Source organism: Saccopteryx bilineata, chromosome 1, assembly GCF_036850765.1.
Source record: "Saccopteryx bilineata isolate mSacBil1 chromosome 1, mSacBil1_pri_phased_curated, whole genome shotgun sequence".
Lineage (NCBI taxonomy): Eukaryota > Metazoa > Chordata > Mammalia > Chiroptera > Emballonuridae > Saccopteryx > Saccopteryx bilineata.
In genome coordinates, this window is record NC_089490.1 from 356,986,922 (window position 1) to 357,010,958 (window position 24,037).

The 24,037-nt window shown below is 47.0% G+C and overlaps 1 protein-coding gene across 8 annotated transcripts in view; it reads left to right on the forward strand.

Moving 5' to 3' along the window:
* Positions 1-5,294: 5,294 nt before the first annotated feature.
* AMPD3 (adenosine monophosphate deaminase 3) overlaps positions 5,295-24,037 on the forward strand; it is a 56,326-nt gene continuing 37,583 nt past the window's right edge. The window contains exons 1-2 of one of the 8 annotated variants that reach the window (XM_066250936.1): positions 5,295-5,369; positions 15,436-15,661. In XM_066250936.1, coding sequence (XP_066107033.1) covers positions 15,441-15,661 — 221 coding nt within the window. In that variant the 5' untranslated portion in view covers positions 5,295-5,369; positions 15,436-15,440. Of the gene's footprint in view, positions 5,370-5,417; positions 5,490-5,666; positions 5,806-5,833; positions 6,141-9,948; positions 10,233-10,765; positions 11,098-15,435; positions 15,662-24,037 lie in introns of those variants that run through there. The other 7 variants (XM_066250942.1, XM_066250943.1, XM_066250940.1 and 4 more) reach the window with 7 other exon arrangements.

Below are 24,037 nucleotides of genomic sequence, written 5' to 3' on the forward strand. Positions count from 1 at the left end.
CCCTTAGAGGCTGCCATGCCCACTGTGGGTGTGTGTGTATACCGTGGAACAGCAGAGGAGAGCATTAGTGTGGGGGGTGCGGAGCACAGATCCCAAACACCTCTGAGTTTTTAAAAATGCTTGAATAACTCCCATTCCCCAGTGGTGTTAGGAGTAAGAGTACAGCTGGAAGTGACCCACAGCTCTGGTCCCAGCGTTCTCCAAGGTGTTCCAGTCTGAATGATGGGAGTATTGCACTAAATGGAAGAGATGAGGAGGGGATGCCGGGAGTCTGCTCCAGGCAGAAGCATGGAGAAGAGACTGTTGTGCTGCTGAGGAGTGAGGGTGGGGTACGGGAGGTAGATGTGTTGGCAGAGACTAGTTAGGTAATATTCATGTTGAACTGAGGCAATAGAAGGGATGGATTAGATAGGTGTTCTTCAAGTGGGTATGTAGGATGAGCCACTGGGGTGTAAAAGAAACATTAAAACTTTCATTTGTATTTATGTTTTATTGTAAATATAAAGATAAGATTCACAATATGGATTGACATAGGCACCCTTACTCAGCCCTTGTGTCAGGTGTCCACACCACATGTCATAGTAGAGGTGTCTTCAGGGAAAGAGGGAGCTCTACAACATGGGGTAGGGAGTGACAGTGGTGCCCTCACTGATCTGGTTGCTTTCAAGTAAATCAAGAGGTATTTCAAATTACTTATAACCCAGGTGGTAGATAACCAAATTTAAAACACACATATGTATGGGAACCCTGTATCCATGAGACAGTCAGAGACCGACCCCACATGCATGAGAGGTTCAGAGACAGAAAGGGAACATGGGTATATAAGACATCCTGAGTTAGGGATGAAGTAAGGTGCCCTCGGGCCTCCAAAAGCTCACTGCAGGATGATAAGAAGATCAAACCTTTAGTTAATAGAAGTTTGCAAAAGAAATTTCTGTTAATCTTCATCGACAAGGCCTTTAATTCAAATTCTTCTAGGTAGGTAAAGTGGGGGAAGCAGAAGATTATTATGAGACTGTGGCTAACGTTGCCTTTAGCTCAAAATAATCTGCATACCACAGAGGCACATCTTGGGGTGACTCATTCTGGATCCCCACAGTACTATCTGATTACCATTTAATTGAACTAATTCTCACCAAATGGACAAGTAGTTTTGAAAGATTCCTACAAAGAAATCCATAGACTGAAAATAATATTAATAGTGTGAGCAAAATCAAACTCAAAAAATGGCAGAGCTAACAATTTTCTATTACTCATATGAGATCCATGATAATATCTCCGACAAGGGTGTTGACCAAGAAAAATTTCAAATTTATAAAAAAGACTACTAGAGATTTATATCATTATAGTCAACAAGCAACCTAAGTGTATACTGGGCCTGGAGATATTAGATAAAAATGGTATAACTATGCCATCATAATCATCAAGACATGTCAATTCTGTACATGCAGAACATGAAGACAAACCTCCATCATTTTGGGGGGAGGGATATTCCAAGTCATGCAATACTTAGCTATGTACTTCTGTGAGCTAGTATTAAATGTAATAAACATGCTTAGAATTTGAGTGAAATCTCTTTCACTAAATAGTAAAAGGCAAAATGTCAGTTAATTATTATTATTATTATTTTTTACAGAGACAGAGAAAGAGTCAGAGAGAGGGATAGACAGGGATAGACAGACAGGAACAGAGAGAGATGAGAAGCATCAATCATCAGTTTTCCATTGCGACACCTTAGTTGTTCATTGATTGCTTTCTCATATGTGCCTTGATTGTGGGGCTATAGCAGACCGAGTGACCCCTTGCTCAAGCCAGTGACCTTGGGTCCAAGCTGGTGAGCTTTGCTCAAACTAGATGAGCCTGTGCTCAAGCTGGCGACCTCGGGGTCTCGAACCTGAGTCCTCCGCATCCCAGTCCGATGCTCTATCCACTGTACCACTGCCTGGTCAGGCTCAGTTAATTATCAATATTATTGAAAAAAAAATCTACTGGTATCACTGTTCTCCATGGTTAAAGTGACTGGATTAGTACAGAGAGAGGATGACAACACATATAAATGCATTTTATGGAAAGACACACAGACAACATTGTTGATTTGAAGAAAAGGTTTTAGAACACAGGATGTGTTGTGACAGTTAGCTATATGGTGGGAAGCAAGTTGCTAACATGTTTCACCTTAAGTCTTTGCCATACTATTTGATAATACTTAGATGTATGTAGGCACACTTTCCCTTCCAGGAATATACCCGTGCCTTTCCTTTCTCCCTCTTCTTCCCCACGGGGCGTGCATCTCCTAACCTGTAAGGGACCCAAAGGACTTGCAACCAGGGGAGCAATGGGCAGCAGCAACTCGTCCAGAGCTAACCCCCTAAACCTGGCTCCATGGTTCTCTTCTCCCGACTTCTTAGTGAGCCACAGCAGCCTCGCCTGGGCTCATTTCTTTCCTACATCTTTAGAGAACAAAAGCAGCCCTGCCCAGGCTCTCTCATATTGCTTCTATCCTAGACCCTTTCTTGTTTCACTGTCTCCAGCTTTAATAAATGTACTCTCAAAATAAAAATTAAAAAAATACAAAAAAAGAAAGGAGAAAGAAAAGATGTGTTTATAATATGAAAGACTTATTTAGTATAATATGCTGTGTGTTTTTTATGTGTAAAAGTAAGCCCTGAGTAGAATACATGTAAAACTCATCTACTGCATTACTCATTTATAAATTACAACTATAAAAAAATTGAAGTTGGTAGAGCACAACCAGATGTCAGTAATATGGTCAATTTGAAGAAAGTCAAAATACAGTAGAATTTTTACAACACCTTGTAATGAGATGTGGAATGAGACTGTGGAAATCTTTATTTTACTCAAAGGTTTACTGATTATCTCAAGGCAAAAAATTTAAACGTTTTTATCTTTCTCCCTTCCTATCTGCCTGTCCCTGTCTGTCTCTTCCTCTCTCACAAAAAAAAAAAAAAAAAAAAAAGAATTTAAATATTGTAAAATCAAAAGATGTGCTTTTTTTTTTTTTTAACAAAAGGACAAGTATTCCAAATTTGTTGACTTCTGTTGTGCTGGCTCTTGTGACTGTCACAAGTGTGTCTGCACACATGTGCACCCACACACACAGTATTCCTTCAGGCAAAGGTAATATTTTAGCAATGAATGTAACTTTGCTTTAAAAGTATCACATTATGGGAAAGTACTTTGAAATAGATATTTGAAACTATTACCATTATCATGTAATTTTAATGCCAAAATGAAGTGTGTTGATGTCATCTAAAAAACTGTCATAGCCACAGTCTTCAAAATTAAGAAGTATTCTTTTAAACCCATTTTATAATCTTCCAAATAAAGTTTTAAGAATTTAAAAAATCTCATTTTCAAAAACATTTGCCAGAACAACTGATTAAAACATCATCGAGGATGTTGCCTTCATGGACAAAAAAGAGTTTTCTGGCAGAATTTCACATTTGCAAAATTAATAGATAGGATTTAAACAGTGAGAATTATGATTTAATAAGTGTAGTCAAAGATAGATTTCTCCTATTTGGGTCTATTTCTTTGTGAGATTGCTTTTGGCAATAACATCCATTAGGACCAAGTATTGACATTAACTGAACTTAAAAGCATACTTTCTAGTCTCATAAAATATTAGACTAAGATTTATTAAACCCATTTTTAATCATGATGCTTTTACTAAACTGATTTTTGCTACTAATTTAAAGTGAAAAGAAAAAGGTATGTTGTACCATTCATTAAAATGAAGTAATTTAAAATTGTTTCATATATGAAAAAATGCTCATCTTACTAGCTATTTGAGAAATGCAATCAAAACCACAATGAAATACCACCTCACACCTGTTAGATTGGCTACTATCAATAAGACAAAAGTAATAACAAGTGTTGGAGAGACGGTGAAGAAAAAGGAACCCTCATTCACTGCTGGTGGGAATGTAAACTGGTACAGCCATTATGAAAGAAAGTATGGTGGTTCCTCAAAAAATTAAAAAGAGAACTACCATATAACCCAGCAATCCTTCTACTGGGTATCTAGCTCCAAAACTCAAAAACATTGATACGTAAAGACACGTGCACCCGCATGTTCATCGCAGCATTATTCACAGTGGCCAAGACATGGAAACAACCAAAGTGTCCCTCGATAGAGGACTGGATAAAGAAGCTGTGGTCCATATATACAATGGAATACTACTCAGCCATAAGAAATGATGACATAGTGACATTTACGACAACATGGATGGCCCTTGATAACATACTGAGTGAAATAAGTAAATCAGAAAAAACTAAGAACTGTATGATTTTACACACAGGTGGGATATAAACCTCAGACTCATGGACATAGATAAAAGTTAAGTGGTTACTGGGGAAGATAGGTGTGGGGGAGGGGTGTGTAGGAGGGAAGTAAAGACGGAAAGGGATGATGTGATGGAGAGTGATTTGACTTTGGGGGATGGGCACACAACACATCAACAGTTCAAATGCTATAGAGATGTTTATCTGAAACCTATGTACTCTTATTGATCAAGGTCACCCTGTTAATTTTAATTCTTTAAATAAAAATTATTTTTTCATCTTTACCACATCCTTTAAAAGTTTTTAGTGTGCTTTATAATATATATTTATACACTGCATGTGCATATCATTTATAAATAAGTAAATTGGAAATATCAGGCTACAGGTAGAAGGAATAAAACTCGATGCTTAAACGAGACAACTATGGCAGCAGTTGGCAGTGAGTACATAGTGGGTGCTCCCAGTTAGAGTTTCATTTCCCCTCTTGGGGACAAGTTTGATGTGAGAGATGAAAAGAAGAAAGTCAAGATGTCTTCCAAGTGTGGCCTGCTGGAGAGGGGCTGGTGCTATCATCCACTAGCCTGTTGTTCTGGTGCACTCCTGGGAGGAAATTAGGAATTTGAATTTGGATGTTTTCAAGGGCCTAAGAACCTCTAAGTGGAGATGTGCTCCAGGAAATTGGTTATACCTTCTGCAGCTCTGGAGCATTCTGGGCTGGAAATGAGGTTCAAGAGTGATTAGCAGGCAGAAGGTTGTTAAAACCATGAAAGTGGGTGAGATCCCCAGAGTAGGCCAGCTGAATGGGAATGGAGGCAAGGGTCATGCCACAATCAAATCTTTCTAGTGTATGTATGTGCAAAATTTAGACAGAGAGCGGGGAGGTGGCGCCAACTCTGGGAACAGTGTATTCCAAACATTCAAGGAAGGCGTGGTCAGCAGGTTCAAATACTGGGAGAGGTTAGTAAAGGAATTATAACACACTCGCTGGCACTGGCAACTAGGGTCGGTGAGAACTTGGGAGTGGCAGGTGTTTAAGCCAGAGAATAGAGGGGCTGGAGAGAGAGGTAGGTGTGTGCTTGCGTGCGTGTGTGTGTACGCGCGCGCCTGTAGGGTCAGGATTTTCAAGGGACCTTACGGGCGTCCAGGAGAAAACTTAAGCTTGCGGGTCAGTTCAGCTACAAGGCGTAAGTCACCCGTTTCAAGGCGGTTGGCACCAGAGTCTCACCTTGGGAAAGTCCCGGCGAGGGAGGAGGTTCCGGCAAATCCTGACACTGTCGGCAGCGGCCTCGGGGCCCGTGGGTGGCAGCGGAGGCGAGGTCCGGGGAGCCTGGCTGCAGTCTGACCTGGGCTGAAGCGGCCGCCGCCCGCGGCGTCTCTAGTCTCCCGTGGGCAGCGCGGCCCGGGCGCTCAGCTGGCTGCGGGCTGACCCGTGCTGCGGCGGAGGCCGGGTCCGCGCCCCTCTGCTGCCGGCTCCTAGTCTCTCCTCGGCTCCTCCCTCAGGTATGGCACCGACTGAGGAGGCGCACGGCTCGGTGGCTCCTTCCCTGCGGAGGCAGCTCTCCTTCTCCCTCGGGGCGGGCCCTGGCCCTGGCCCTGGGGTCGGGGCTCCGCAGCGCTGCGCCCTGGGCGCTCGGCTCCCGCCGTGGCGTGGCCGCACTGCGGCTCCGCCGGGCGCGGGCGGGGGCGGCCTGGCCGGGATCGGGCCCGGCTGGCTGCAGGGGCCGCAGTCCCCTCCGCGGTGCTTACGGCGCGCTCTGCCCGGAGCTGCCACCTGCGCTCCAGCCCGGCTGCCCGCCCCCCCTGGGGCTTACGACATGGTCCGGGACCCCGAGGCGGTGAGTGCGCGTGATGCTGCGCTGCTGACCTTGGGTCGGCGCCCCGCGGACACCGCGGCCCGGGCGGGAGTCGGAGCGCCGCGGGGTCGGACCTCAGCTCCGGGCTCCCCAGCTCACCGAGGCCCGCCGCCGACCCCGGGCTCCCCCTTGCGGGACCCCCGCCCCTGTCTCTGCGGTGGCCCGGGCCCTGAGGCCTCAAGTGAACCAGCCGCCTCTCAGCAATTTGGCGTCCTAGACTGGATTCACAAGATTTAGAGAAATTAAACGATTCGGGACTTGCCGCCGCTTAAGCGCCCGGTACTTGAGGAGTGGCTGAATGCTTACTGCGGAGGGGGACTTCCACCTGGAGTCAGGGGCAAGGACAGCATGACAGGATGGTGGGTCGTTTGAGGTCTTCGTCCTTATCTCTTTGGCTGTCTCCTGGCAAAGGAGTTGTATTGCGCTCTGACCAGTCTGCTCTCTGCCCTTGAACTTCCTGGTAGCTGCCTTCCCAGGGTAGCTGCTAATGGCTTGTCTTAGCTGGCAAAAGGCTCTAGGGTGAATTCTGAGAGGCTTGCTAACTACTGTATCATTTCCCCAGGCAGTTAGACCCTTGTATATGCTCAAAAGCTTGGTAATAACAAGTTAGCAAAGGAGCTAGGGCGAGAGCTGGAAGCACTACATTGTTTCCCAGAAAACAAGACATCCCCCCAAAATAAGACCTAGTGCAATTTTTTTTTCAAGCTTAGAAATATAAGGCCTCCCCTGAAAATAAGGCCTAGCATGTCTTTAGGAGCAAAAATTAACATAAGACACTGTCTTATTTTCAGGGAAACAGGGTAGATTGTTGTACGTGGAAATAGTCACAAGAAATTCTTGATGGGAGTTCAGAGTTTGGCTGGTTATGCTGATGTTTGTGATGACATGACTACAGTTATTAATAAATGTTGATTTTTTTTTTCTTCAACAATAAATGTGAATTCTTGTTCATGGAAAAATAAGACATCCCCTGAAAATAAGACCTAGCGCATCTTTAGGAGCAAAAATTAATATAAGACACTGTCTTATTTTCAGGAAAACACGGTAGGAGGTATTTTAGCATGGTTCTGGCTCTTCCCTGGATGTGGTGACCAATGGTCTCCAGGGAAAAGCTGGCTGCAGCTGGAACCCGCCTAGGCTCTGTGAAGCATTACTGCCCAGGGCTAGTCAGTCCGTGGAGCCAGGCAGACAGAGCCAGGCAGCTCTCACCTCTCAGTGCTGCCAGCAGGTTTTAGCCTTGCTTGGGTGCAACTGAGAGGGGCTGGCTTGCTCTGAAGATTATGTTAAGAGGCTGCCCTGTCTAAGAATCATGGGGATTGCATAGATGGGTTACTGGAAGATTCTTGGGCCTCTCAGCCCCACCTCAGTCCCACTTCAGTTCTTCTGAGATCCTGGATAAGGGGAGAGTGGCTCTCAGGTCAGTCGAGAAATGGTGCAAGATGAGGCCCATTTCTTTTGTCCTTACACTAGGTGAATTACTCTTCAAATGGCTCCAAAAAATCAATCCCAGATCTTGAAAATATTATGGGAAGATAAAAAGTAGCCTTAGAGAAAAGCAGGAAGCTATCTTTTCTTCCCTAAAGCTCCTCATTGGCCTTCCTGGTTCTTCTCCCATATTTATCAATCCCTTAGTTCTTCTGTGTGCTGGCTGCATATCTAGGACAGAGACCATGGTTTTGGGCTTTGATATATGAGTGGCTAGGGCATAAGAGTGGGTGGCTCATGGCTGGAGTGCTGACCATCCAAACTCAACAAGAAGTATCTTTCATAGAGAAGGCTGCTTTTCCTGATCCAGTTTCATATTTAACCATAGTTTCTCCTTGCACCCAAGTAGGAGCTTGAGAGAAAGTCTGGCACACCCTAGTACTCCATAAACACTGTTGAATAAAAGGGTTCAGAGTCTAGATGAAAATTCATGTTCATTTCCTCAGTTGGACTCTCTCATACCTGATGTCATGATGACAATGAAGTTGATAGATTATACTGACAAAGCACATACCCGGGTGTTGTTCTAAGCACTTTACCTATGCTAACTTATTTGATTGTCACGGCAGTACTATTATTAACCCTATTTTATAGGGAATAAACTGAGGCAGAGAAGTTCAACCACTTGCCCAAGGTCATGCAACTAAGTGATGGAAGAGGACTCAAACCTTGGTAGTCTGGCTAGAGTCCATATTTTTAACCATACATTGTACTGACACCGAGCGTGTTATAAGTAGATTAATCATTAACTCATTCACTCATTCATTATTTTTGTCTGTTTATTCACCAAATATTTACTGATGCCTACTATATTCCAGGCATGGGGACACAGAAGGGAGTGAAATGGGCAAGGTCTGTCACGGAGCTGATATCCAGCAGGTGAAGCCCCTTTGCCCCACTCCCATGTGAGTCATGTGCACCTCAGTAAATGAAACAAAATGAACTCGTATAGGCAAGCCCACAGCATTCTTTTGAAGAGAAGACATAATTTTCTTGATAGGACATGATTTGATTCCAGCCTTTCCTGTTTCTGGGTGTTTGTGAGGGGCACTTAAATGATGAAAGAGAGGGTTGTCTGGTCTCCTGGGCAGGAGATACAGGCCCTTGGCCTGGTTTTCATAGATTGTCTTAAATGTTTCTTCAGAAGGGAAATAGGGCTTAGAGCTTGGAACCAGTGCCTCTCAGTCCAAGAAGACTTCTAGGCCATGAGGAGCAGTGACATGTTGGGCTCAAGGTGGAATTGTGAGGTTCTACGTGAAGTTTGCCCTCCTGAGACAGAGCCACAGTTTCCTCTTAAACTGCCACTGTTCTGGAGGGTCTTGAATCATTTAGGCTCCAGTGGGACCCTTGCCTATTGTCCTAGCCGGTATCATTTTAGCAGGGGTGCTGCCTATCTCTGTCTGGACCTGATGCAGTGGGTCTCACCCATAGCTGACCCCAGGAAGGCAGCTTTCTCTAGGTTGGAAAATGAAGGCTCATTGTGGAAGGCATTTTCCAAAGCCCAGGCCATGGGATATGAGTAGGTATTTTTTCCTTTGGGGGCAGTGGTGGGAGGGTCAGATAAGTCTTTTGGGTTAAACAGAGTTAAGCAACTTTCTTTACTGTAGGACTTCTTAGATGTTTAGAATCTGCTAGTAGGAATTGTGTATGAATTCCTATAAGGTACTATAGTTTGCGGTATTTTCCTTTCATGTTTTACAGATTATATTTGGAACATGCATGTTTAGACTAAGGCTATCCGAAGTCTGGTTCCAGGTGCAGAGTGAAATTTCCTGATTGTGTTAGGTCCAGGGAGTTTCTCAGATGCATGGGTTAGGATGCTCCCATTGCAGGAGGCCCCCCCCCCCCAGAACCCTCCCTTCCCCCAAACATACCAGCAGAAGGAACCATTTGCCCCTTCTCCCTTCTGGCAGAACAGTACTAAGGACTAGAATTTTTTTTTTCTATGATTTAAGTACGTTTAATTATTTAATGAATAAATATTACCCTCTTCTAGGTTGCTTGCAGCCTGTTGTTTGCACTGTTCATGAAACAGCTGTGAGGACAGGTGGGTGGTAATCTCTGGTGGCTAGAGCCCAGAAGTGGCCCGAGGATCATGTGTCAACCATGTAATCCTGCTCTGTACGCACAGAAATTATTATGTGGGCTCAGGAAAGCACGACTTCATGATTGGACATGAGAAGGTGACTCAGGCCCAAATGAGGGCTAGCGCCAGCCTCCCCAGTAAACAACTGGCCCATCAGTTCTGAGCTATTCTTCCCAGGATTTCAGCAGCACCACAGAAATAGCTGTTTTGCTCATGGTTATTTCCCAGACCCATGCCGCTTGTCTGAGTCTCTGGGAGTCTGTCCTGAGGCTTCCCACACAGGGTCGTCCTTCTGAAGGGCAGATGAAGAGTGGAGCTTTGTGCCGTGTGATTCTGCTTTAAGCCACTGTGCTCGCTTTTAGAGGACTGCTCCTGGGGGTCACTGGAGGCAGCCCCACCGTCCCCGGTGGGAGTGGCAGCTGCTGGTGGCAGGCCGAGTGAGTCTAGCCACCGTGCAGGAGGCTTCTCAGAGCTGGAGGGACACGTGGGAGCCGTGAACGGCAGTAAGGAGAGGGTGGGGAGGATGGGTTATGTGGGTTGGGCGGAACATACTTGTGTGTGTGTTTGTGTGTGTGTACGTGTATACGCAGTCACACTCTGGTAGAGCTAGTTAGGCTGCCCTGTCACATGACGTGCAGGTTACTTTGGGCAAGAAAGGAAGGTGTGGAACAAGGCACGTCAGCTTGTCATCCTAGCTTGCGCCTGCTTTAGTCTCCCTCTTACTGAGTCTCTGTCCTATCCTGGGAAAGGAGGGAGCAGTGTATCGACCTTCCCTCTCTTAGAGGAGAAGGGGAGGGTGGGGCTCATCTTGTCAACTGGGCTTAGAGCTCCCCCTGCCAGTCCTGGGGTGCCCTCAGGAGGGTTGGTTTGGGTGGTGCCTTCTGAGGGGAGGCAGCAAAGGGGATGGTATTGCATATTACTGCTCAGCACTCAGATGGGGTCTAGACGTTAGAGGAAACTGAGCTTATCTTATCTGTGGTTGGTCAGGAAGGCTATTGCATTGGGGCAGCAGTGGTTTTAGTTCCTGGCTCTGGAGAGAGCTGTGAACAGGGCCAGGGCTCTGTACTCAGGATATAGCAGCCGTGGATAACTGGCATGACCTGAGCCCTTTAGGACTCTTGGAAATTTTCCACTTGCATTTCATATTCACGGGAGATTTTCCAGCCCAGACTTTTCCTGCTCTTACTCAAGGCTGCTCACAGATATGCAAAGCAGATACCTCCCACCCCAGCAGCGGCAGATAGGACCCAGCTCGCTGCGCTTACACTGACTCAGCTCAGCCTTCCGGGCAGCACGCAGTCCCTGGCCTGAGTGCGTCACCTGTGTGGCATCCTCGAGCAGCCATGGACACTCCGGTGCCAGGATCAGGTCTGTGTCGTGGGTTCTGACGATAGGAGTCTGGCAGGAGCAGGGAACGGCTTCATTTATGTCGGGAGGGGATTGAAGTGGGACTCTGTTTCCTTCCTGGAGGGGCTGTGGCACCATGAACAATTGCAGTTGGGTGACATTGGTGGCCTTTTACAGCTTTCTAACTTTGGGGCACTTCTGCAAGCTCATCAGAGGGTGTTGTATGTAATAGTGAGACAAGCTGCAGTATCACTAGCCAGTGCAGGTGAATTCACAGTGAAACCTCTCAGTCTGCTGGTTCTAGCCGACAGAAAGTTGAAAACCAGGCTTGAGCGAGCAGCTGGAACTGGAGCTCTGCTTTGCATCTGCGGAGTGGGCTTTCCTCGGCGGCGGCAGCCTGTGGCCTGGCCTGTGTCTGTAGGTCTGAGAGGAGAGACGAGCAATGCAGGAAGGGTGGGCAAGTGGGAACTGTCTGCCAACGTGTCTAGAAGACAGCAAGTATACAGGAGGCTCCTAGGCCACTGACTTAGTAACCAACTAGGTTACTAAGGCACAGAATGAAGCCTTTACCAATTATTTAAGACATTGGTAGTAGTTCTGCAAGAGATTCATAGGAATCTTGTAGAAAAAGGAGGGTCTGTGGGGACATGCTACTCTATGACCCCTGAGCCTTGTGAGTCTGGGTTAAGGGGCTATGGAATGCAGCATCTCCCTAGTAATTGACTACAGGACCTGGTTAACCAGCAAATAGGTTTTTATTTCTTATGGGACCCAGTTTGAAAAAGGCCGATTGAAGCTATTTAAGCTAAAGAAAGAGGAAAATCTTTTGTAGAAAGATGCAGAATAAGTTTAGTTGACTTGAGCAAGCTAAAAATATACTGCTCACAGAAATTAGGGGATATTTCAAAATGAATATGAAGTGATAAAAGAAAGAAGCATTTGATTTTTTTTTATTAAACAAAAACATCAGAAAAGCAAACAAGTCAAAGAAAATTGTTCATTTGTGCAAATGAGATGCAAAACCCACTTTTAGTTTATCGGTGAAAATGCGCTATACAAAAGTCTGAAAGTACTGGAGTATCTGCACGTTCTCTGATCCCCTCATTTTTGTGAGCAGTGTACTTCATGAAAAAATATGGCAAGATCTGGCGTAAGAGCCCTCAGAGATGAAAGGCCCTCCCCAATGCCCATTTCTGAGGGGGCCTGGTGGGCTGTGGCCGGGTCAGGCTTGTGTGTGTGGGGGGGTAAGGCATAGGGGACGGGAAGGTGGTAGTGGTGGGCTGCTTCTGTCCAGGGCGAGAGCTAACACAGATGGGTCTCAGTGGGTAAGCCCCTTTGGGCCAGCCTCTCTCTCGTGTGGGTTAGGTGGGGGAGGACTCTGTCAAAACCTGGGATGTTGAAGTTTGATTTGTTTTGCTATTTTTCTTTCTTTTGAACTCTTCAGCCTCTTCATTTCCTTTCTGTCTCCTTTGTGTTTGTTAAAATGACATTATAACAGCATTGATGATCAAAATCAGATATTTTCATATTATTGTCATCAAAGCATGGGTATATAGTTTTATGTATTTTTTCACTTACTGTTATTTTGTAAGATATTTTTATGTGGCCTCATAATTGTAATTTTGGTTGCTCAACAATTTTTTTCAGGTGAGTATGCTCTAATTTGGGCATTTTAAAGCTATGCACATAAACATCGTTGGGCCTTTTCCTTCCTTCAGATTCTTTTCTTAGAAGCAATTTCCAGAACACGTTAAATGGTTTGGACACTTCCTGGCATTTGCTGCTCCTTGCGTGGGGCCTCCTCGATGTCAACGTGAGACACGATGTGAGGTTTTAGAATGTGGCCTCCGAGCTGGGGGGGTGCCGGTCCGGATTTGTTCTGATCTAATGGCTCCCCCGGGTCTAGTTCTCTGTCTTTCTTTCCATTCCTCTCCCCTGTCACCTTCTTTTCGCAGCCTTAGCTCTGACGGTTTCCAGCTTCTCCTTCGCTCTGCTATCTGAACCTGACAATCTGCAGGAAGCTCTGTTCCTCTTCCTCTTTGCAGGCCAGGCTTCTGCTGCTGTCTTGGTCTCTGCCACCGCAGACTGGCACAGTTGCGTGTCGAGTGCCTCTGTTCCAACCAGTCCCCCCCCCCATTCAACCCCCTGGGGGTGAGAGAGGCCGGGAAAGGGAGGGTCCTGGTGCGGAGGGAAGGAGGAAATTGTTTCCTCAGTTAAGGGGCCCACAGATGTGCTCTCACTGTCAGTTACTAGCCTGCTTTCCTCCTTCCTGTCTGTGTCATGAATTAGACCCACGTGCTGCAGAGAAGACCCAAACAGCAAGCCTCCTGGGCATTGGAAACCTCTCTGGTACCTAGAATTATGTCACTTAGAACTGAGAGGGCCTTGGGGACCACTCAGCCTCACCCCTTTATCTCACAGCAGGGAGAAAATGGTGATGTGCGGAGAATAAATGTTCCAACGTTGCTTAGTGAGCCCTTCCTCCCCTGTAATTGCTTCCTCTCCCTGCCAGACAGCCACTGGACACTGTCTCACCTTCATGCTCATCTGCTGGGCTGACAAAACCACTTCTCTCTTTAATCTGCCCGAAAGAAACCATGGTAATAGGTGGACCAGAAACACTTCTTCCAGAGCCACTCCTCGTGAGCTCACAGTTGAAAGGATATCGTATTCACTGATTCCGTTAAGTGAGATGCTGGGACAGTGGGGACACCTTCCCTGATGCCCAGATGGACAAGGAGAAGCAGCAAAGCATAGTGGTTAAGAGTCCAGATGGGACCAGGTGCTAGGCTCAAATCCCTTAGCAGAAACTCAGAGGGGAACAGGGGAGCCAAGGCTGAGAGCAAGCATAAGTCTCTGCTCACTTACTAAAAGTGTGGCCCTGGCAAATGGGCCCTCTGTGCCTTCATGTTGTCATTTGTAAAATGGGAATAATAGGATTATCTGAGCTAATAAGTATAAAGGCAGAATGTACTTAATAAGTGCTCTATAAGTGTTGGGAAAAAAGACAGAAAGACAGAAAAGAAAGGAACCAACCAGGTGATTAAGGCCAGCTGCTGATAGTAAGGAACGAGTATGCACAGAGGTAGATAAAGGCAAGCTTCTTTGGGATAGTGACTTTTCAGCTGGGCTATGAAAGGTATAGTATCCCTGTCTCCAAACCTTTACCGTTGTCCCTCCTTATCCATAGTTTTAGTTGCTATGGTTTCAGTTACCTGCGGTTGACTGTGGTATGGAAATATTAAATAGAAAACTCCAGAAATGAACAATTCATACGTTTTAAATTGCACACCCATTTGAGTAGCATGATGAAATCTCGTGCTCGCCTGTTCTGTCCTACCTGGAATGTGAATCGTTTCCTTTTCCTGCATCTCCACGCTGTAGACGCTTCCCACCCGTTAGTCACTTAGCCATCGCAGTCATCTGACCCACTGTCTTGCAGTGCTTGTGTTCAAGTCACCCTTATTGTACTTAATAATGTCCTCCAAGCCATTCACATAACTTTTATTGCAGCATATCGGTATAATTGTTCTATTTCAGTGTTAGTTATTGTTAGTCTCCCACTATGCCTAATTTATCAATTAAACCTTATCATAGGTATGCATGTATTGGAACAATGATAGTATATAAAGGGTTCAGTATTGTCTGGGGCGTTAGGCACCCACTGGGGGTCTTGCAGTGTGTTCCCCATAGATAGTGGGGGTGGGGGTACTGCTATATTTTATTTGCTGTTTCTTGGTAGAAGTTCCAGAGGGCTTGGAACACGGTGGAACCATGAACACAATTTCTTTCTTTTCAGCAAAAGGCCTTGTTTTATGTGATGAAAAATGCAGCCTTGGAGTCCTCATGGCTCTGCTGTTGTCACCTCGTGGGACCTGAAGCTAAAGCATTTAATTAAATGCTTTGGGCTTCCCCTCTGTGCAGAGGGAGTGAGGCTTGGTCATTGTTGCACCGGGACTGGCTTCCTCCTAGTCTGCAGGAGGAGGGTGCTGACCTCCCCTTTCCCTTCTCCATCATGGACATAGAGCTGGGAAGGGCAGGGCTCCTGGCGAGCTTCTGATTCCCTGAAGTCAGGCAAATGGAAGCACCCTTAGTCGAACGGTTCATTCTTTGACTTCCAAACACTTGCTTTCTCATGAAAGATGAGTGGCCCCTACACTCTTCACATCCAATTACTTGTTGAGCTAGTTTTAAAAATTGGCATGCTGGGTTTGGTCGGAGGAAACCCCGAGTAGACAGCTGACCCTGAGAAACTGGGGGCCTGGCCTGGCCCTTATTTCAGTACCTTCTCTTCCCTCACACGGTGACACAGCCCAGGCAGTAATTCATGAAGGTTAATGCTTGTTCTTCTTCTGCTAGCCGAGATGCCGCGCCAATTCCCCAAGCTGAACCTCTCCGAGGTGGACGAGCAAGTCCGGCTCCTGGCCGAGCAGGTGTTTGCCAAAGTGCTGCGAGAAGAGGACAGCAAAGATGTCCTGTCCCTCTTCACCGTCCCGGAGGACTGCCCCATCGGCCAGAAGGAAGCCAAGGAGAGGGAGCTGCAGAAGGAGCTGGCGGAGCAGGAGTCTATGGAGACTGTGAAAAGGTTTGTTCCCGTTACTCAGCGGTCATGTGCACAGCTGTGCAGACCCAGGCAGACTGTGGGCATTTGTCCTGAGATAAGGTGGCTCGTGGGAACTATCCCACTCTGAGTGCCAGCCTTGTATTTGGAGACGTGGGGTGGCCCCAGGCTCAGGGGCCTAGTCAGCCCTGGAGGGTAAAGAGGAGCATCACTGTAGAGACCCTCGTCCACACTGCCCTGGCCTAACAGAGGGCAACTTTATGGGCTGACTGGTCCGTAGGACCTTCTGTGTCTTATGAATTGAGCATCTGAGACCTTTAATAATGAAGAGTTCTGGCCTTTTTTATTACCAGGAATAAGAGGTCTCTGACTCCAGTTTCCATTATAGAGCAACACTGGGCCTGGCATCTGTAAAAAGAGATTGTCCTCCTCTCATCAATGCACAGGCGAATGGCAAAAATGAACACCTTCTTGCCCTAAGTCCAAACGGTGCTCCATGGTTTCCAGAGATTCTCTGCAAACTCCCCTCCAGAAATGTTGTTCTGTCCTGTCCTATGAGGGTGTTGTGGCCTTGTTTTGCCCTGCTCTCCCCTCTTTGACTGGAAGCTCCCTGAAGACTGTATCTGGCTCCCACGGCACCCCCAGGATCCCACCCAGGACTTAGCCTGTGAGCAGTGGATGTGTCACGAGGAGAGACATCCTATTTCCCCACTGCCACTATAGCGACTACAGCACAGTGGCCAGAGCTCCCTAGACCATTGTGTTCTGCCACGCACTAGGCTGCTCTGTCACCTTGGGCAAATCAGGAGACCTCTTTGTGCCCCAGTTTCTTCCTCACCTATAAAACGAGGGTGGTAAGTGTGGTTGCTTTCATGAAGTGTCGTGAGGATTGAGGGAATCAACATCTGTAAAAGGCTTAGGACAGTGCCTGGGCCACAGTCAGCCCCATGCGTATTTTCGCTCTCTGACTTCCTGCTGCCGAGATGGAGAGGGCAGCAACAGCAGCCGCCTTGACCATGGGCTGTGTGCCGGGCTATGCACGGTCCTTCATTCTGTCATCTCTGCATCACGCTTATCGACTGGATATTCGGGGGCTCTCAATTTTGCAGATTAGAAAACTGAGGTTTGGAGAAGTTAGATGAATTTGCACAAGGACTCATAAGTGAGTGACAGAGCAGGGACTAAAACACGTCTTTTGAATGCAGAACCCCATACTTTGACCATGAGGCTCTCCCACTGTTAGCCAGGGGTGGGGTCCTTGGTTCCACCTATAGTCACTGGAATGACCTAGGTGTTGCTCCCCGGGATATAATTGCCGGCTTTGGAGTGGAATGGAAGGGAGCTGGGCCACAGCTCCACCCTACCCCCGACTCTTTTCTACCAAATGACAGCATGGTCCCTGACTATCTGTCCAATGTCTCAGTGTCTGTCCTCTGGGGCTGTGCACCCCCCTCCCCCAATTTGGCCTTTCAGTTTCACTGCTCAGTAGAGCTGCCGTTATGCAAATATTCACGTGTGGGCAGTTTTGTGGAGGAAGTCTGTCCCCAGCTTCCTCTTCATCTCTGGAATATAAACGCTGTTAGGGAGCCTTCCTACAAGGAGCCCACAGGCCTGAAGCCAGCAGCAGGTCTCCAGATATGCAGAATCAGTAGGTTTGTGTTTCAAATTGTGACATAAGATGGGGCTTCCAGTTTGGAAAAAGCCCTCCCTAGCCTGGCTCCTCTGATAAGCCTGAATATTCTTGGTACTTGGAGAAATCTTTCAAATTTAAAAAATTTTTATAATCATTTTCTTTTTCTCTCTTATTTAAAGAAAGAAAAAGAAAAAAGAAAAGGACCATTCTTAGGCTACTACTGTAAAAGCCAAAGCTAGAACCAGGAAGTAAAATAGCTTCATACAAAAAAGAAGGAAAACTTGATCTGTGAGCAAGGAAGATGAATACCTAAAACATGGCGGCTTGCTGTGTAAGATTCCAGTAAACTGAGCTGGGCTCAGACGTCTCCTTCCAGAATTGGGGGGCCGAGTTCAGAAAGCTGGTGCTCCAGGCTGCTCAGAGAAGCACTTGTTTTTACAGGCTAGGCCCCAGTCAGGAGGCCAGCAGGGCCCTGCCTCCTTAGGAAGATGACATTGTCCAGGTCTCTGGACGCAGGGATGGCTCAAGATGAGAGGGAGGGGTGGACTCTCGATGGAATTAAAGTCAGGAGGCGAAGGGAAGAAAATAGGAAAAGACTAGTGGTATACAGAAGCTATCTTTTGTTCACTTTGAATCTTACCATGTTGCCTACCCCACAAAAGTACATATATGTAGTTGGAACTTAGCCAACATTGACAACATGAAAAATTTCTGAGCAACCAAAATGCACAATAGTGCTCCCCACGACTCCTATTTATTCTTCTTTATAGACAGCTTTATTAAGTTATAATCCACATAACATACTAGCCACCCATTTAAAATGTACAATTCAATAGTTTTTATTATATTTGCAGAGTTGTACAACCATCACCACAATCAATTTTAGAACATTTTTAGCATCCCCAGAAGAAATCCATATTTTTAGCTGTCATTTCCTCTAAAACTCCCATCTCATTGTCTATTATTACTTTACACAGATACTAGTAAGCTTGGTTATCTTGTTTCTCATCCTGTGACAAGTTTAAGGAAACAAATTAGAAGTAAGAGAAGGATTTCTACAGATCGAGTCACAGAAGTGATATGCGGTAATTGTGATCACAGGCTTTGGAACCAGTCCACTGGGTTCAAATGACAGCCCCATCTTTTACTGTGGAGTGACCTTGGGCAAGGATCCTGACTTCAGGAGCCCATTTTCTGATCTGCACAGTGAGGATAATTAAAGGGCCTAGCTTGTGAGAATTAAATGAGCTAATATACATGACTGCTTAGCACAGTGCTTGGAACATCATTAGTGTTTCTGGTTTTGTTATTATTGTTATCTGACAGTCAACAGTGAGGAAAAATTATGAAGAGTGGATGGAGAATTCGAAGCATAGCAGTCTCAGAGCAAAACGCCTAGAAGATGGTGACTGGATCGTACAATGCTGACCCCGAGTCACCGAGAGAACTTTAGATCAGGTTCAGCATGCTTTAAGATACAGGAATTATGATTTTCACTTTAAAAAGCCACACCGAAGTTGGTATTTTTAAAAATCAGAGTAGAAAGGGGACAGACTTTATCTGAAAAATTTAGCTCTCCAGAATGGCTACTTGCTCCAGAATGTCATAAAGGAAGTAGGTGAACAGATATTTGCTATGAATTGAGCATAGCCCAGCTGAAGCATTGTTCCATCATTTTATTTTCTGAAACTTCTTCAGTCAGGGTTGGGTAACTCCTTTACTCAGGGCCTTTGACAAAGGAGCTTCATTTGAAACAGTCAATTCATCTGCTTTTCAAGTTGAGAATTTAAGACCTAATTTAAAAGGTAGAAAAGATTGCACTTCATTTTGACCTCAGGGATCTTTCGGGAGGAAGGGCAGCCGGGAAGGACCCGGGAAAGGAAGACAGGGAGGAGGCAGGTGAATGGAGTCCTACCCTTGGTCAGCGGGGCGGGGGAGGGAGGACAGCCACAGGTGAGGGCGGTTGTCTATCAGAGGGCAGTGAGGGGAGAGGCTAGACCTGAGGTTGTGAGTCTTTACATCTAGTGGGCTTCAGGTATGCAAATCAAAGCTACACCTCCCTGGTCAGGCAGCGGGTCACTTGACAGACAGTGTAGTAAGTGCTGCCTGTGGGGCCGCAGTGCCCTTTGCAAACCACGCCTCCTGGAGGGCCATCAGGTCGCATCATGGTCAGCTGTTTCCACCTTCTCCTTTCTGGATAGGCTGAGACGTCTGATCTCAACACAGAGTAGGTGTCAGCTCTTCAACCGTCCCCCTCCCCCCAGGGATGGGGGCCTCACTTCCATGTGAGCCAGCAGTGACAGGGGAAGCAACAGGCACAGCTGAACCTGTGGAAGTGGGGAATGCCTGCCCCAGCTAACAGCATTTAATAAAACCCGTGCTGGTTTGTGACTCCTGCCCTGAGCCTTCAGAGTATCTCGGCTGGAGGGGGAGGGGCTGCCAGAGTGGACGGAGTAGGTGTTGGGGAGGGGTTCATACAAGCCTCTTGATTCTGCAATGTTCCTTTCTCCTTCTGGGAATGATTCAGGGAGCCTTTTCTGACTCTGCTGCTCCACCGTGCCCACCCACAGTCTGGATTAGGTGTCTCCTCTGGAATCCCAAAATATCCAGGGCTTCTCACCACACCCACGTGCAATGACAATGATGGCAATTTGTTGAACTGTCCCATCAGTGCCATCACCAGTCAGCCCCTGGAGTCAGGGGTTATATTATATCTATCCACCACCCACCAGGGCATGGCACGTGGTAGTTTATTGAATGGAGTGGGGTCCACATGTGACCCCCTGTCTCACTGTACATAGTTGAGAACCTTTGGGGAAAGGCTTGCTCTGGTGCCCCTCATGCCTGGAAGTCCTCTGGGAAGAATACACAAGGCAGTGGGCTCCCAAGGCCCCTGGGAAGATGTTGGCTGTTTTCTAGAAGAGCAAGGAGGTCCCTCATTCTTAACTTGGGTTTAGCATATAAACCAAATGTTATAACCAAAGGCTCTGGGGTGCCTCATTCACAGGCGCTGAGAAGGTCTGGGGATTGGGACAGGGTAAAGCTGGGGCACAGTGAATGGCAGGTGCAGCCATGGGCCGTAGAGCAGGTTGGAACATCAGAACAACTGAGAGATGCTGTTTGCCATCTTGTGTTGACAAACGGGTCAGGCAGGAAGGTGCCTGTAGCCCAGGAGGACAAAGCTGCTTCCTGGCCCTTTGGGCTCTCTGTCCTGGCCTGAAGCTGGTGTCATCATAGCCCCATACCCTGCCAGCTTTTTGGCAGGAGTCTGTGTCTGCCAGATGGACATGTGGGCAGGGAAGGAGGGGGTGTGCCAGCTGCGGCAGAGTGGGCTGGCTTACTCTGGTGCCCCAGAGATAGCACGAGGTGCAACAGGTGGGACCATGACAGACAGATCTTGGTGCATCCTAAGGAAGTGCTTTCTATCATTGGCAACAGGTCATATTTTGTTCACCTGTGTTTATGTGCCTAGCACTGGCCGGGCTCAGAGTGACTGCTTGGTAAATGTTTTTTGAATAATGTTTGAATGCTGATGTCTTATTCAGAAATATAGTGAGCTCTCTGTCACTAGAGGTATTCAAGCAAAAACTGCCTTTGTGAGAGGGTTGGAGTGTGTCATTTTAAATGTCCTTTCCACCCAGGAGACCCCATGGTTCTATAATTCAAATAATGGTGAGAGTAAGCTTTTATTGTTGTGACACATGTGGGGCCTCAGAGAATCTTGAGAGAGAAAGGAGGACAAGTGTGTGAACACACGCATAAACACACACACACACACACACACGGTTGCTGTTCAAACACTAGATCTGGGCTTATGGAAGGCAAAATTTCTAAAATGCCCACCACCCCAGCCCTGGCCAGATAGCTCAGTTGGTTAAAGCATTGTTCCAAAGCACAGAGGTTGTTGGTTCAATCCCCGGTCAGGGCACATACAGGATCAGATTGATGTCTCTCTCTCTCTCTCTCTTTCTCTCTCCCCCTTCCTCTCTTGCTAAAATCAATATATAATATATAAAAATTAAAACAAACAAAAGCAAATGCCCTTTCAAAAATGTCCCTCCCTAATCTCTAGGTCCTTTTTAATATTATGAGACATCACTCCTGTGATTGTGCTGTGGTATATGGCACAGTGGACCTCAAAATAGGGAGATTACCTGATGGCCTCACCTAATCGCATGAGCCTTTAGGGTAGGGGGCTTTCCCAGGCTGGTCGTAGAGGGCAGCATCAGGGGGAGTCAGGGCGCCAGCCCATGTGTCATACCTGGCTTTGAAGGTGGAGGGGTCTGTGTGCCAAAATGAGAGTGACGCCTGCCGAGAAACGAGCAAGGAGCTAGGGACCTCTGTCTGTGGCCATGTGGAATGGATTCTGCCAACACTCTCACTGAGGTTGGAAGTGGATTTTCTCTTAGTCTCCAGACAAGAGCTCAGTGTGGCCAATATCTTGATTTTGGCCTTCGATACCCTGAACATAGAGCCCAGCCATGCCCACCCAAGACTTCTCATCTACACAACTGGGAGTCAGTACATGGGTGCTGTTTGAAGCCATCTGGTGGTGGCTATTTGTCATGCAGCAAGTGAAAATGAACACAAGGCCCTCTCCTGGGCTTCATTTAGCTTACCCTGTTTTCTGAGGTACAAGCTTAGTGGTTAGCTCTGGTTGTTCTAAGCCCTTGCCTATGGTGAGTGAGCCCGGAGTAGGAGTGGGCCCATCTGTTGTTAAACCTTGTGGGTACAAAGTCTGCGCTCTAGCCTATAGATTGTCACATGTGACATCTGGAGCTCACCTGAACACCAAGGCTGGAGCCATAATGGATGTTTTCAAGGGGAATTCGCTGGACACTAGCAGGTGGATACTGGCTTCCTCACTGGGCAGAAGAATATGGACACTCCTAGCATTCCTAGGACAAGCCTGGTGGAATGTTGGCTTAGTCAGCCTTCCAGCTTTCTGTTCATGGGAGGACTTTTTACTGTTCTTACCTGTTGCTCACCATACACATTACCTTGCTTCTCCTTGGTAGGACCAGCCATCAGGTGGCACTGGCTGAGGCATGTGCAGAAATTGGCACAGAGATTAAAAACAGTGACTTGGCAGGCATGTGAGTGACACTAGCCAGTCTCACGGGACCCGAGGGAACCTGTCAGAATGTGAGAGGGAGCCCAAAGTGATGGCTCTTCCTCTAAGTGTGAATATCCAAACGATGCCAAAGTGAGAACCTCATTACTCAAGGCAGATTGTCTCTGAGGAATGATGGACTGACACGAGTTGGCCCAGCTTTGTGTGATGAATGGATGGCAGGCTGGGGGAAGCCTGGGCGGAGGCTCCTGGACTTCATTCCGGCTGAGTTTTCCAAATAGCCCAGTACACCTGTTATTCAGGGACAGGGCAGGGCAACAACAAACTCCTGGAGAGCAGTCACCTCTATTTTCCAGGTGTAAACAGCCTTGTCCCCAGGGAGGTGGTAAGGACCAGGGACCCAGGGCAAGCAGTGGTATATAAACAGGGGAAGGAACTGTGGTTCCTGAAAAATTGTCAGTGGGTCTGTGAGGAGACCTGGCCACGTGCCCGGAGGAAGAGAGCTGCTTTCTTTGAGCCTGAGGTTCTCTTAGAGATTAACCAGTTTCTCCACACCTATAGGTGTCATTGGAGCTTGGAGAAGAGAAGGGGTTCAGTGAGCTCTGGTGGGTCGCGGTTGTCACTGGGTCCTTAAATACCCATGAGTTTGCTGGGCCCTCTGGCACAAAGTAGGGCAAGTAGTCACCTTGTTTCTGGCATTGGACTCCACTGGGTGGCAGTGCTAGGGGGCTGGGTTGCATTGGAGGCAGAAAGGGACATGAGAGAGGGAGTACCTCAGGGCCTCACCTCACTGCTCTTAACTCCCTTCCTGGGATCCTAGAACTTGGGGTGTTGTCATTTGAAACATTACTATTTAATTAATGAGGAAGATGAGTATTCACAAAATCAGCATTGCATGTAGGCTTAAGCCCGTAGCATTTTAACCCAACCTTGTTGTGCCCACTTCTCCAAGAGTTTGTGAAGTCATCTTTTGCTGCCAAGGATACGGGTCCAGAGGGACCTGAAATTGATGCTGATGAATCCATTTACCATAACAGAGACACAGCAAGGAAAACACATGTCAGGCTCGAGGAAGGAACAGTTGGGTGACATGGTAGAGCATGTACCAGGGAGAAGGACGGCTGATGGCTAGCTGCCACCTTGCCTCGGAACTTTGATTAGCCCTTTCCCATCTCTGGGCCCCTGACTTCTATTTTTATTTATTTATTTTATTTTTTTAAGTGAGAGGAGGGGAGACAGAGAGACAGACTCTTGCATGCTCTCTGACCAGGATCCACCCAGGAACCCCTGTCTGGGGCCGATGCTTGAAATCAACTGAGCTATCCTCAGTGCCTGGGGCTGATGCTTGAACCAGTTGAGCCACTGGCTGTGAGAGGGGAAGAGAGAGAGAAGGGGGAGAGGGGAGGAAGAGAAGCAGATGATTGTTTCTCATGTGTGCCCTGACCAGGGATCGAACCCAGGATGTCCACATGCCAGGCCAATGCTCTATCCACTGAACCAACTGTCCAGGACCACCCGACTTTTATTTTATAAAACAAAGAGGTGGGACCGGTCCACCGTCATGATGTATTCTGAGTCCAAAGCTCTAAATTTCTAGCTCTGTGAAATACAATGTAACTTCTTACTACGACCCTGTTCATAGTCCTTCCTAAGACTGTTCATATGCTGAGACTTAGAGTTCGGGTTATCCAAA